This window comes from Microcaecilia unicolor, chromosome 10, assembly GCF_901765095.1.
Source record: "Microcaecilia unicolor chromosome 10, aMicUni1.1, whole genome shotgun sequence".
NCBI classification, from domain to species: domain Eukaryota; kingdom Metazoa; phylum Chordata; class Amphibia; order Gymnophiona; family Siphonopidae; genus Microcaecilia; species Microcaecilia unicolor.
In genome coordinates, this window is record NC_044040.1 from 36,484,192 (window position 1) to 36,499,235 (window position 15,044).

General features: G+C 39.4%; 1 protein-coding gene across 1 annotated transcript in view; it reads right to left on the reverse strand.

The window, feature by feature from the left end:
- COG5 (component of oligomeric golgi complex 5) overlaps positions 1-15,044 on the reverse strand; it is a 333,667-nt gene that overhangs the window by 247,536 nt on the left and 71,087 nt on the right. The window contains exon 6 of the mRNA XM_030216260.1: positions 1,428-1,548. Coding sequence (XP_030072120.1) covers positions 1,428-1,548 — 121 coding nt within the window. The remainder of the gene's footprint in view (positions 1-1,427; positions 1,549-15,044) is intronic.

Genomic DNA, 15,044 nt, shown 5'->3' on the forward strand with positions numbered 1-15,044 from the left:
CTCAATAGGCAACCACTGCAGTTCCATATAATAAGTCAAAATTCTGCCATATTTATGCAGAGAAAAAAAATCAACCTTACTACAATGTTTTGAATTCGCTGCAGTTTTTGAATGATTTGTTTCAATGCACCCAACTATAAAAGATTACAATAATCTAATTTAGTAAGCAATAATGATCTAAACTGCTTAATTTCAAAAGTATTTCTAATACGCCTTAGTTTCCTCATCAAGAAGAAACAACTTTTTATCAAAGTATTAACATGATGGTCCAAAGATAAGGTTTGGCCTAAATAAACTCCCAAGATTTTGATCATGGGTGAAAGTGAAGATTTTTTTTAAGGTCTATTAACACATAATCAAAGGATCTGGCTTATTATCCAACAACAAAAATCTAATTTTATTCATGATAAGTTTAAATTTCCTCATCCAAGAATTAATCAACTTAAGACAATCATGCACCATAGCGGATATATGTGCTAAAGTAGAATAAACAGGAATCATCACTAAGAAGTCATCTGAATAGTTATGAATAGAAAAATCAGCCCTGGCTAGTCCAGCACCCAATGTGTGAAGACAGACATTAAACAGCGTTAGTGAAAGGGAAGAACCCTGAGGTGCTCCACAGGGATTACTCCATCTGTCTGAAAAATCTCTACCTTGTCATAAAGTCAGACAAGGTAGAGATTTTTCAGAAAAGTCAGAAAGCCTCTGGACCATGTCAAAATATTGTTAACAACACTAATTCTCTGAGCCCATGCTGCTACAGGCACCTTCTCAGATGAAGCATAAGTGACCCAGGCTGAGGTTTGAAATAGAACCCTGGCTCAGGCACAAAATGCAAAGGCATATACCATACCATGCCTTGTTACCCTATGGTTTAATCCTACCCCCTATAGACCCTAGAGTGGTCAAGCATAGTTTTCTCACTACCACCCTCCAACTCTTTAACTTAGAAGCCAACTGAAGATATCAACACAGGGTATAGACTGGAATACAAACACAGAGTACAAACATTTTATGAAATGTATCCCTTGCTCCTTTTTAAGACAAGAAAGCCTATTTAAAAACCTTTACCAATGCTTTTAGAGCATCATTAGATTCCATTAAGGTCTGTAAATATAATTTGAGGGGGAAAAAAAAAAAACAAATATAGTGTTGCCACTGGCCAGTCCTAGTACTTCATTTAAACAGAAGGAGAATGCAAATTACAGACCGCATACTTTTTGAGCTTACTTGATGCCAATTCCAGGCTATAAACACTATTTTTCAATTTATTGGGAGGAGGAGGTTAAAATTTATTTTATTTTTAGCCCATCTTCTCAGTCCTCCTCTTTTATATCCATGCCTGATTATCCCAATTACAGCAATTTTCACTCACGTTAAATATCAATAAATATGTCAGCAAATAAAGGCAAAAAATGACTTACCAAGTTCATTGAGACTCTGAGCAGCTTTGGTTATTTCTCTGCTTCCTCCCTGAAGCTGTCCTTGAAGTCTCTTGCTGAGATACCGGATGCGGATTATTCTTCGAAGCAAATCACAAGCTGCCTGTCAACATGCAGTCAAGATATTAAGTTTGTACGCGTGTAGTATTTGTTGCTATGAACATATCAAATTCTGTAGAAGCCATCCTTATTACAACTAGAGTAGGCAAATAAGCTGTATTAAACAAAGAACATTTTGAAAGGACTGTTGCATTGGAGAAGTCCCAATATATTTATATTTACTTACTGAGAAAGACAAGAGAGGCAGAAGATCTGCAATGCAAGCACAGCAGAACAAACAGCAGGCCAACAGACATTGGAAGCTGTAGCAAGAACTTTAGTTTAACCCAAAATTACGAGTTACACTCAGGTACACTAAGTAATTCCTGTACCCAGAGGGCATACAATCTAATTTTGTACCTGAGGCAATGGAGGACAAAGGGCCTCTTTTACAAAACCACGCTACTGATTCTCGGTGCAGCAAATGAGAGGAAGCCCATTCTATTCCTATGGTCTTCCTCTCATTTGTCGCACAGGAATCACTAGTGCAGCTTTGTAAAACAAGCCCTGAGTAACTTGCCTGAGACCATAAGAAGCAACAATGGGATCTGAACCAGGCTTCCCTAGTTGTCAGCCTGGTACGTCAAACACTAGGCTACTAATCCACTCCACCCACTACGTGCTTTGTTGCCAATGTGTCTCCACTGGTTAGACTACTTCAGACTATCATTAATGATTTTTAGAAGAACTGTGTACTTTATGGATTGTAATCAAGGGCTTGTGGGCTTCAAGCTCTGCACTGATGTAATCAGTTGGCACCTTCACTGTTGCCTCAAAATACCGCCGACACCCATTTATATGCCTCTTCATACAATCTTTTGCACAGTTGCTCTATATTATCTTTTTCAGTTGCGCTTATTTGTTGTTTGTCTATTTGTCGTCTTCTTTACCAATGCACAATAAACAAAGTTACTTACTTGTAGCAGATTTCTCCAAGGACAACAGGATACATATTCTCATATGAGAGTGACGTTATCTGATGGAGAACCATTCAGGAATAGCCATACAGCTTCTTCGAGAGTTCACCACACGTGCGTGTGCACTTTCTCACCTGCGGCTGTCGCATGAGACCTAGGCCATCGAGTCTCTAGCTAACAGAATTCACTTCCAAAGGGAGGAGGGAGTATATGTGAGAATATATATCCTGCTGTCCTCGGAGAACACCTGCTACAGGTAAGTAACTCCATTTTCTCCAAGGACAAGAAGGTTATCATTTTTACACACGAGACTCCCTAGCTACAGACTACCTTTAAATAAATAAATAAATATCACTTTGCTACAGGCAAGTAGAAGGAATATAGCATAAATGAACACCTATATATAGATGTGTGTGTGAATGTGTATATATATTTATATACACATTTATTTATTTTTTTGAGCGGCATCCTGAAAGAGAAATAAATGGGCCTGGGGGTGGAGCTGGATTCTGAATGCCAAACAAATTCTGAACAACTCTCTGGCAAAACCAACTGTCACATCGGGAGTCCTGTTCCAAACAATATAATGTGATGTAAATGCGTGAATAGAAAACCGTGTTGCAACCCTGCAAATTACTTCTATGAAGGCAGACTTGAGGGGGGCTACCGACGCAGCCATATAGCTCTAAAAATTGTAAGGTGTGACATGACCCTCAAGCCAAGCCTCTCTGGGCATAAATGAAGGAAATGCAATCTGTTAGCCAATTTAAAAGAGTGTGTTTGTTGATGGCAGTCCCCATCCTGTTTAGGTCAAAGAAAAAAAAAGGCTAGGTGGACTTTCTATGGGCTTTAGTCCTCTCCAGAGAAAACACCAAGGCTCACTTACCAAAGTGTGTCATGCATTTTGACCTTGGAGTGTAAATCCTAATAAATAAATAAATAAATATTTTTTGTTAAAAAAAATGTTCATAGAACAACTGACCAGTTAAAGATTTACAGGGGTTTTTTCACAAGGGAGCACTAGCGTTTTTAGTGCGTGCTAAAAATTCACGTGAAAAAATGCTAAGCTGCCCATCAAACGTATAAACGGCAAGTGACCGACTCACCTGCAAATGCGCAGAAGAGTCGGAACGCTGAGAGTGTAGAAGTCCAAGCCCCGCCTCCACCAGCAGTACAGCCCAATAGGGAGGAGGGCTTGGACATGGGCGTGGAAATCGGAGGAGGAGGGAGCAGGGAGGGAAGGAGGGGGCGGAACTGAGGGAAACAGACGCTGGGGGGAGGGCAGGGGAGAGAGCAGGGTTGGTGGCCGGGGTAGGAGGGGGGAGACCATAGGAAAACAAAAAACTAGCCCGTTGTTACAGGCTTAACGGCTAGTAGAAATATAATGGGTGTCTTTGCGTTTCATGTAAACTAAACACTAGTGCACCTTTGTAAAAGGGGCCCTAGGTGTCATTGTGGACATTTCCTGCTCAGTGTATAGCAAAAGCCAAAAAACAAACAGAACATTATGAATTATTAGGAAAGGAATAGAGAGTAAAACAAAGAATATCATTAAGCTCTGTATCGCTCCATGGTGAGAGTGCATTTGAGTACTGTATGCAATTCTGGTCACTGCATCTCAAAAAAGATAAAATAGAACTGGAAAAGTTAAGGAATACAGTGACCAAAATGATCAAGGGGATGGAATGACTCTCATATGAGAAAAGGCTAAAGAGGTTAGGGCTCTTCAACTATGAGAAGAGACAGCTGAGGGGAAATATGATAGAAGTGTATACAACCCTGAATGAAGTGGAATAGGTAAATGCAAGCCCATTGTTTGCTCTTTCAAAAAAATACAAAGACTAGGAGGACACTCCATGAAGTTACATAATGGCACATTAAAAAAAAAAAAAAGAGCAAATATGTTCTCAATGTATAGATAAGCTCTGGAACTCATTGTCAGAGCAAGTAGTAAAAGCAATTAACATAGCTAGGTTTTAAAAAGCTTTGAACAAATTCCTGGAGGAAAAGTCCATTAATCGTCATTAAGGTAAACCTCGGAAAAAAGCCACAGCTTATCCATGGGTTTAAGTAGGATGGAATCTTGCTACATTTTGGGACTCTATCAGGTATTTGCACCTGGACCGTATGGTATATACCCCAGAGTACTGAAAGAACTCAAATGTGAAACTGCTGATCTGCTGTTAGTGATCTGTAACCTGCCATTAAAATCGTCCATAGTACCTGAAGATTGGGAAGTGGCCAATGTAATGCCAATTTTTAAAAAGGGCTCCAGGAGTGATCTGGGAAACTACAGAACGGTAAGGCTGAAGCCAGTGTCAAGCAAAACAATGGAAACTATTATGAAGAATAAAATTATAGAACACTTAGACAAACATGGTTTTGTGGGACAGAGCTAACATGGGTTCAGCCAAGGGAAGTCGTGCCTCAATCAATCTGATTCATTTCTTTGAAGGCAAAAGTAAACATGTGGATAAAGATGAGCTGGTTATGTAGTGTATCTATATTTTCAGAAGGCTTTTGCCAAAGTCCCTCATGACAGACTCCTGAAGAAAAAAAAAGCCATGAGATAGGAGGCAATATTCTGCTGTGGATTAAGAACTGAAAAAAAGAGGCCAGGGTTAAATGGTCATTTCTCTCAGTATTGAAGGGTGAATAGCGAAGTGCCCAAGGAATCTGTACTGGGACTGGTGCTATTTAACACATTTATAAATGATCTAGAAATGAGAACAATTAAGGTGAATTTGCAGACACCACAAAACTATTCAAAGTTGTCAAAGTGTATGCAGACTGTGAAAAATTGCAGGAAGGCCTTAGGAAAATGGCAGATGAAATTTAATGTGGACAAATGAAAAATGATGCACAAAAAAGCACATCCCAAACAAAATGCTTCAAGAACAATTCTTTATCTGAAAACAGTACCCGACGTGGTCCATGTTTCATCCACTCAGGGCTGTCTCAGGGGTAAAAACTAAAAACAATGATAAACATGAACAAGTAGAAATTTGAAGGACATTCTTGTTCCATCAGCATTTGGATAGAATTCTGAAACCAGAAGCAACAATGCCACGTGGTCATTATCCATTTGGGAACTGCTCTGTTTGCTAAGTCAATATGATTATGAAACCTATTCAGCATCCAATCACTGGCAAAGAGTACATTTTGAAACATTTCTTGAATTGTAAAACAGAGAAAGTGATTTATGCTTGCTATCTGTCCATGTAAACTTATGTATATAAGAAAGACCAAGCAAGCACTTAACAAGAGATTGATAAAACGTGATAGTGCTCTTAATAGAAAGTTAGTTGTTAAACCCTTGGTGGCGCATTCTGTGAAAATAAACCATAATTTTGAAGATTACAAATTTTTTACATTACAGAGATCTGCCATAACTTGGAGAGGAGGTAATGTGGACAAACTGCTCATAAAGACTGAACAAAAAATGGTATTAGGACTGTGACTCCTCTGGGCTTGAGTAAAGAGCTTGATCTCCCTCCCTGTCCTTGACATGATATATATCCCTGTGTTCATTTATTCCCGTTATTGATTATATGCAAAATCAGTGCATGTGGGTAATCCAGGTTTTTACAACTGGTGTGAGTTTGAAATAGGATTGCGTCATATGTTTCTTTAAAATCAAAATATGAACAAGTTGGTGCTTTTTTTAATGTGCAGAGAGTGTTTATGTTACAATTTTCCCGTTTTTGCTGATTGTGGCACATTGTGATGGTCTCACTCGCGGCATGATGCCATTGGAACGCATACGCATTCCAACCATGAAGTTTCAGCATCTTAAAAAATTGTTAGTATTTAAAATAGCAAATGAAAATGAAAATGAGCCCCATAGTGTTACTTTTAAAAGTTTTTCTCTGCACTGGCTGGGATGTACACAGACCAAGTTGGGGAGAGTCCCTGTTTGTGACTGAATACATATTATGATAATGTGGGAGACTCTTGAAGATTCAAAACAGTGGGACAGCTATATGGAGGGAGTGGATCGGTTTTTTTTGAACTTTGGCTGATTGTTTTGAACTTTGAAATCGAAAAGCGGAGGAGTCAAGCATTTGGCTGATTTTTTAACTTTGAAATCAGAAATCGGTGGAGTCAAGCATTTGTACCAGTCCATGATGAGTAGGGATCTGAACTCTGAATGAGTGCTGATGGCAATTTGATCAATATTACATCTTTCATCAATGCATCATTTAACATAAGTAAAAAATTTTTTTATTAGAATCAGTTTATCAGAATTGCTATAGGTGCTATGATTATCATTCAATTATCATCTTGTTCCAGGTTTGGAATGATGGGGGTGTACTGAGCGCTATGCCGTTCCTCATCTGTGGAAATCTTTACCTTTATCCCTGTGTGGGATACCTTTAAATCCTTGTTGAAGACATGTTTTTTTCAACATGCATTTACGAGCAATTGAGAAGGCACACTGGGTTGCGGTGCCTGGGAGAGAAAGTAAAAAGAAATTAACTGTACTGCTGTGTTTTGAATGTTTCACTTATGAATGTTTCTCTTATGAATGTTTCTCAAAATTATTGTAGTTCTTTTCTTTTAATTTAAACATTATTATAAGTAAAGTAAACCACTTTGTCCTGCTTGTCAGTTAAAGACAGTATATAAAGTCATAAATAAATAAATGTTTACATGAGGTGTTAGTTTTTTTGGCTATATAAGGGTAGAAATTATGATACAGTACCACTAGTCAACAATTATAATTTATACATCTCTGAAATAGAGATTTTTCTGAATAGCTTTTAAATTTAATCATGCATGTGAGCATAGTCAAACTTTTAAGGAATAGCAGTTAAATCCACAGTTTTATCTGTATTTTTGCAGTATTACCGAGTACTAATGTAACCTACTTGGCATGTAAGCTTTTTAGCAATCTTATTTGTGGTATTTAATAATTTTTTTAATTTACATTTGGAGTAATTGTGCTGTTTGAGTCACTTATATGGCATGAGTTTTAACATGAGTTTTAATAAGAGCACACTTCAGACAACTCTGGTCACTGTATGTCAAAAAAGATATAACAGAATTAGAAAAGGTGCAAAGAAGGGCAACCAAAATTATTAAGGAAATGGAATGACTCTCATACGAGGTAAGGCTTAAGAGATTACAGCTCTTCAGCTTGGAAAAGAGATAGCAGAGGGGGGATATGATTGAGGTCTACAAAATCCTGAGTGGTATAGAATGGGTAAATTCAAATCGATTGTGTATGCTTTCAAAAATAAGATTAGGGGACACTGAAATACATGGTAATACTTTAAAAACAAATAGGAGGTAATATTTTTTCCACGCTCTCATTACCTTGTCGCTCTCGCCTTGACTACTGCAACTTACTCCTCACCGGCCTCCCACTTAGCCATCTATCCCCCCTACAATCCATTCAGAACGCTGCCGCACGTCTTATATTCCGCCAGAACCGATATACTCATATCACCCCTCTCCTCAAGTTACTTCACTGGCTTCCGATCAGTTACCGCATACAATTCAAGCTTCTCCTCCTTATCTACAAATGCACCCGGTCTGCAGCTCCTCATTACCTCTTTACCCTAATCTCCCCCTATGTTCCCACCCGTAACCTCCGCTCACAGGACAAATCCCTCCTTTCTGTACCCTTCTCCACCACTGCCAACTCCAGGCTCCGCTCATTCTGCCTTGTCTCACCCTATGCCTGGAACAATCTTCCTCAACTCCTACGCCAAGCCCCCTCCCTACCCATCTTCAAATCTCTGCTTAAAACTCACCTCTTCAATGCTGCTTTCGGCACCTAACCTTTCGAGAAATATAGTATGCCCTATCAGATTGACTCTACACTTGTCTTTTAGATTGTACACTTGTCTCTAGATTTACACCTGTCTTCTAGATTGTACACTTGTCTTTAGATTGTACACCTGTCTTTTAGATTGTAAGCTCCTTGAGCAGGAACTGTCCTTCCATGTTAAATTGTACAGCGCTGCGTAACCCTAGTAGCGCTTTAGAAATGTTAAGTAGTAGTAGTAGTAATATTTTTTCAATGAATTAATAATTAAAGCTCTGGAACTCATTACTAGAGGATTTGGTAACAGTGGTTAGTGTGTATGTTTTAAAAAAGGTTTGGACAAGTTCCTGGATGAAAAGTCCATAGTCTGCTATTGAGACAGAAATGGGGACAGCCACTGCTATCCTGGGATTGATAACATAGAATCTTGCTACTATCTGAGATTCTGCTGGGTACTTGTGACCTGGATTGGCCACTGTTTGAAGCATGATACTGGGCAAAATGGATCATCGGTCTGCCCCAGTATGGCTATTCTTATGTTGTTATATACTTGGTATGTCCAATATTGGAAACAGGATATTAGGCTACATAGACCCTTGGTATGAGCCAATAGGGCAACTCTTACGTTGTTTTGTTCTATGTATAGAGGAATAGTTCTTAATAGAGACATAAAATCACTGAGAGACGCTAAATCTATTGTTGATATGGATGACTTGGAGGCCACAATGGATGCCTAGAATACGAGTCTTAATATATTAGATATGTGTATGTCAGCAACTAAACCTTTATTAAGAATATATTATGCCCCATGTGTTTTTTTTAATTATTTCAAAATTAAAAATAGAGAATTTAAAAAGGTACAGCATAAGCAGCATTGCTCCTGAGCCACTGTTGATAAAGACCCATGAAGTTTCAGTATACACTTAAGAGAGTTTTGGTAGAAGCTGCTTAAAAAAGCATCTTATTCATGGAAACTGTGGTCTGTGTTGATGCAACCTTGCAAATTATTTATAATTGTATAGAATGTTGGTCCTCATACGCCACAATTACAACTAGATTTCTTTAATAAGAACATAAATAAAAAAAATAATGGGAGAACCACTATTTTTTTTTTTTACATATCCTGGAATGAACAACAGAATCAAAACAATATATTCCAGGCAAAAATGTCACTTTAATATAATAAATTATTATAAGTTCTCACATATCACTACTACTACTACTATTTAGCATTTCTATAGCGCTACAAGGCGTACGCAGCGCTGCACAAACATAGAAGAAAGACAGTCCCTGCTCAAAGAGCTTACAATCTAATAGACAAAAAAAAATAGCAAATCAAATCAATTAATGTGAATGGGAAGGAAGGTAGGTGGAGGCGAGTGGTTACGAGTCAAAAGCAATGTTAAAGAGGTGGGCTTTCAGTCTAGATTTAAAGGTGGCCAAGGATGGGGCAAGACGTAGGGGCTCAGGAAGTTTATTCCAGGCGTAGGGTGCAGCGAGACAGAAGGCGCAAAGTCTGGAGTTGGCAGTAGTGGAGAAGGGAACAGATAAGAAGGATTTATCCATGGAGCGGAGTGCACGGGAAGGGGTGTAGGGAAGGACGAGTGTGGAGAGATACTGGGGAGCAGCAGAGTGAGTACATTTATAGGTTAGTAGAAGAAGTTTGAACAGGATGCGAAAATGGATAGGGAGCCAGTGAAGAGTCTTGAGGAGAGGGGTAGTATGAGTAAAAAGACCCTGGCGGAAGACGAGACGGGCAGCAGAGTTTTGAACCGACTGGAGGGGGGAGAGGTGACTAAGTGGGAGGCCAGCAAGAAGCAGATTGCAGTAGTCTAAACGAGAGGTGACAAGGGTGTGGATATATGTGAAATAAGTGATAAGTACTCAAAAACAATATTAGTGCATTTTGTGTCTAAATAGACTACTGAACCCTGTTTTCATCATATCACTTGGTTTGAGTTAAAGTTCTCAACAAATGTCCCAACCATTCTGTAACCGTTCTCCAACTATAAACTTCATAGTCCTCAATGAATTATTCAAAAAGCTTATCTAAATTACAGTCCAAAAAATTGAAACCAGTTACGTATCTGTAAATTGAGAATTGGTGAAATGGTGCTCCAGCGCATTATATTTTTTCAGTCACTAACACCAAGGATTAATTCTTTGATCAGAATGCTTCCTGTCAAAACATTTCCCCCGAAAAGGATCTTGGTTTCGCAAAATGCTTCATCGGTGGGGGGGAGGGGTGTTAATATTTAAATACCCAGAGAGTATCGTACATTCTTCTCTGAGCAGGAGTTGTATTCTTTATGCTTTTGGATCCAACTGCAGGTCCCGCATGACTTGGGAAGGCAGTCACGCATGCACACTGTGGGCCTACTAAAGGCTTCTTCTAGGAATGGAGTGTAGGAGTGGACTAGTGGTGGTCGGTTCAAATCCCACTGTTGGTCCTTGTGATCTTGGGCAAGTCACTTAGTCCTCCATTGCCTCAGGTACAAACTTAGATTGTGAGCCCTCCTGGGACAGGAAACTTCCTAGTGTACCTGAATGTCACTGAACTACTACTGAAAAGGTGCGAGTAAAATCCAAAATAAATAAAGTGTCTGCACTGGGGCTCCTTTGGGGAACATCACTGATTTGTGAGAATACTTGGCTTCCTGTCCTCAGAGAACACTTGCTATACTCGACTTGCTGTGTTCGGAGAATACCTTCTACAGGTGAGTAAGTTCGCTTTACTGCCTCATTGGAAAGGCCTGTTAATAGCCAATTCTTCAGGTAAGGGAAGACTTGAATTCTCTGCTTATGGAACTATGCTGCTACTACAACTAGGCATTGGCACAGCCAAAAAGCCAAAGGAGACCAACTTGTACTGGTAGTGAGCTAAGAGTAAAGTGAAATGGATGAAGCTCCTGCGGAATTCAATTTACGTTTTCTTTCACTAGATATTTATTGAGATTTCTGAGATTAAAATTGGATGTAATCCTCCTAATTTCTTTTGTATGAAGAAGTACATGGCATACAACCCTCAATGTCTCTATGCAGCAGGAACTGGTTCTATCACTGTAGAGTTTAAGGCCTGAAGCTCCATTTGGAGCCAAGACATCTATCATACTTGAGTATCTAATATTGGCAATTGATAGCTTGGGAGAATGTGCATTACTACAGAGAATATCATTGCCTTAGTACTTTTAATACATAACAGTTCATAGTGACATGAAACCAGTACTTGGAAAAAAAACAACAACTAGAACTTCCTCAATACAGGGAGGGATATTGGTCATGCACGGGAGATGGTGCTATCTCTGGTCAACATATTCAGAAAGAAGCAAACTTTTTGGCTTTGGCAGCAATTGAGGCTTGGATTGCTTTCTGTCCCTTTGTCAAGGTCTACTGATGGGCTTGCTGCCTCAGACACTGGTAGTAATGAAATCTTAAATACGTTTTCCTTGCTATGGAAGCATCATCGATGCTGTTCTTGTCTGCAACACAAAACAGCACACTTTAATGAAGTCTATGGTCACTGCTCTTCTCCCCAAAAAGGCTAACTCAGCGTTTCCCAAACTGTGGACCGCACCACCCCGGTGCACCCCAGCGCACTCACTGGGGTGCTGCGGCAAATCCCAACCTCCCTCTCACCCGAGCCGCTACTGAACATAGCAGTGGCAAAAAATCAAATACAAAAAAAGCAAGCATGGGGCAGTTGCAGCATTCAAGCATGTGCTGTCAGTTCTGCCGGTCCTCTGCCCCCCGGAACTGGAAGTTGACATCAGCGGGGACAGAAGACCAGCAGAGCCGACAGTGAATGCCTGAAGGCTGCTGCAGACCCGCACCTTTTTTTTTTGTCACGGCCACTGGGGACAGGGGTCAGGAGGTGTACGGGACTCGCAGAGATGACTGCCAAGGAGGCTTAGTCTTGCTTTGAAAACCTAATGAAAACAGGAGACCAGATGAAATCAAAAAGTTGAAGTTAATAGGTCAGTCTCTGTTTACCTTCCCATTCGAAAAAATGCAAACCTATGAGCTGCTGCATCCGAGTTCTCATTCTTTATTGTTGGTAGCATTTTTTAATTTAATCTCACTTATATTTTTAAAAATGCTGGCTTGTGCAGAATAGTAATTTGTTATAAACCGTAATCAGTGTGTCATTTGGAGGGGCTGGTTATAGGGACACCCTGGTACTGTTATATTTGTGCAGAGAAAAAGCTGGAGACCTGTGTGGCTGGGGGGGGGGGGGGGGGGGGCAGAGACCTGTGTGGTCAGGGGGCGAAGATCGGCGTGGTGGGGGGGATGAAGATCAGTGTGGCCGGGGGGGGGGGGGGAGGGCGTGAAAACTTGCTCGGATACGAAGAGTACCATGAACTGAAAAGGTTTGGGAACCAATGGGCTAACCCCATAAAGAAATGTCTGCAAGTTTTTCACTGACATCCTCCCTAAGACCTGACAATCTGAGCCAAGCTAATCTATAGCTCCTAAAAGTAAACTATCAGATTTTTCAAAGAAAGAAGATAAACAGTGACACACACCAGGGATCTGTATTGGGTCTAATGCTTTTTAACATATTTATAAATGATCTCGAAATTGGACAATTTGCAGACACAAAATTATTCAAAATTGTTAAATAACAAGCAAACAGACTGTGAGAAATTGTAGAAGGACTAGGGAACTAGGTAGCCAGATGACAGATGAAATTAAATATGGACAGGTGCAAGTAATACACAAAGGGGAAGAATATGTCAAACTATAGCTGGGTTCTATACTAGGAATCATTATCTAAGAAAATATCTAGGCATCATCATGGACAATACATTGAAATTCTTGGCTTAGTATGCAGCAGCCAAAAAGGCAAACAATGTTAGGAATTGTTAGGAAAGGAACATATAATAAAGACTAAAATGCCTCTGTATTGCTTCACAGCGTGACCACACCTTGAGCATTGTGTGCAATTCTGGTCAAAGAATCTCAACAGAAATAGCAGAATTAGAAAAACAACAGAGCACGATGAACAAAAATGAAAAAAAAAAAGGCTCCTCTATAAGAAAAGACTAGAGAGGGATCTACAGAATTGAGATGAGATGGCTGAATGGAGATATAAAAGAGGTCTATGAAAACATAAATGGAGTGGAACAGGTAAATGCAAATTGGTTGTTTACTTTTTCAAGAATTACAAAGACCATGGGGCTCATTTTCAAAGCTCTTAGACTTAAAGTTCCATAGGTTACTATGCAACTATGTAAATCTAAGCGCTTTGAAAATGCAACCCCATGTGACATACTAAAAAGTATCACATTTAAAACAAATTGTAGAAATAATTTTTTTCCCTCAATGCACAATTAAGATCTGGAATTCACTGCCAGAGAAAACTGAAAAAGAAAACCCACAAAAAAACAGTAGCATAGCTAGGTTTTAAAAAAGGTGTAGGCAAGTTCCTGCTGGAAACGTCTATAAACAGTTATCAAAGCAGGAGGTGTCTGCAGAAAGCCAGAACTTATCTTTGGGGATTAGAAGCATGGAAGTTAGCTACTTTTTGGGATCCTATCAGGTTCTTGTGACCTGGATTGACCACTGCTGAGCTTGATGGACCTTAAGTCTAAGTCAGTATGGTAGTTTTTATGCTTCCAATGCTTGAATTTTCTGTTTTAGGACATCCAGATCAGATGATTGGCTCTGCAGAGAATGCATATGAAAAGGAGGAACTGAGTGTTACCTGAGCCAATAACCTCTCTTGACAACCTGCTAGTAGATGGCTGCTCTACAAGCTTGCAAGGTACATACATGGTTTTTAATTGTATCAATGGTTTATTAGACCTTCCCACCAAATTCTTGTATGTACAGAAATCATCCAGTTTATAAAGTAAAGTACAGTGCTGTACATCCTCAGAGTCCTAAATCACAAAACCATGTCAGCAACTTCCAGAGCTCTGGAAAATGTAGGCAATAACGGAGTGGAGAAGTGACCTAGTGATTAGAGCACCGGTCTTGCAATCCAGAGGTGGCCGGTTCAAATCCCACGGCTGCTCCTTGTGATCTTGGGCAAGTCACCTAACCCTCCACTGCCTCGTGTACCTGAATGTAACTCACCTTGAACTACTACTGAAAAAGGTGTGAGCAAAATTAAAAAACTATATATATATATATATATATATATATATATATATATATATACTGGCTTTGGTTCATTAATAATGTGTCACAATGGACTACATCTTCTGCAAGCAAGTATTTATGTATTGCCACATATAGACTTGATGAGCTGCTGTTCTAGAAATCAGTATATCTGGTCCAATATCTTAGGATCCTTGCCAAAAGGAGTACAAGAAAAATCCTTCAATTCCTATGCTTTTCTCATTGCTGACGTTAATACTACTGAGTTATGTGCCAGTTGGGTCTTATTAAAGTCAGAACATGTCAAACTCTCTTGAATACTAAAAGAACAAACTGGATTTTTCCAGGCTAATGTCCAAAGATCAAAAATAATCTGCATATAGAGACAGCTGTTATCTCTTTAGATGCTTCTAAATATTTTGAGAAACCAAATAGTAAATGATATTTCCCTTGCTAATTATCAGCTCTTAATTGTGTAGCTGATAAACCAGTAGACAATTCTTCCTCTGCTCATCACGAAGGTTCTTAGAGATAAGGAGAATCTATTGAATCCTCTGGTTGGTAAAAAAAATTCCTCAGAGTCTGCTTGAAAAAAAAAAACCCACAAACAACATTCAGGTGTCTAGATTCAGAACAACTAATAGAGAGACTCCATTTGATGCAGAGAAGTTCTCAATCTTTCAGCTAAAGCAAATCTGGGCTGAAGTA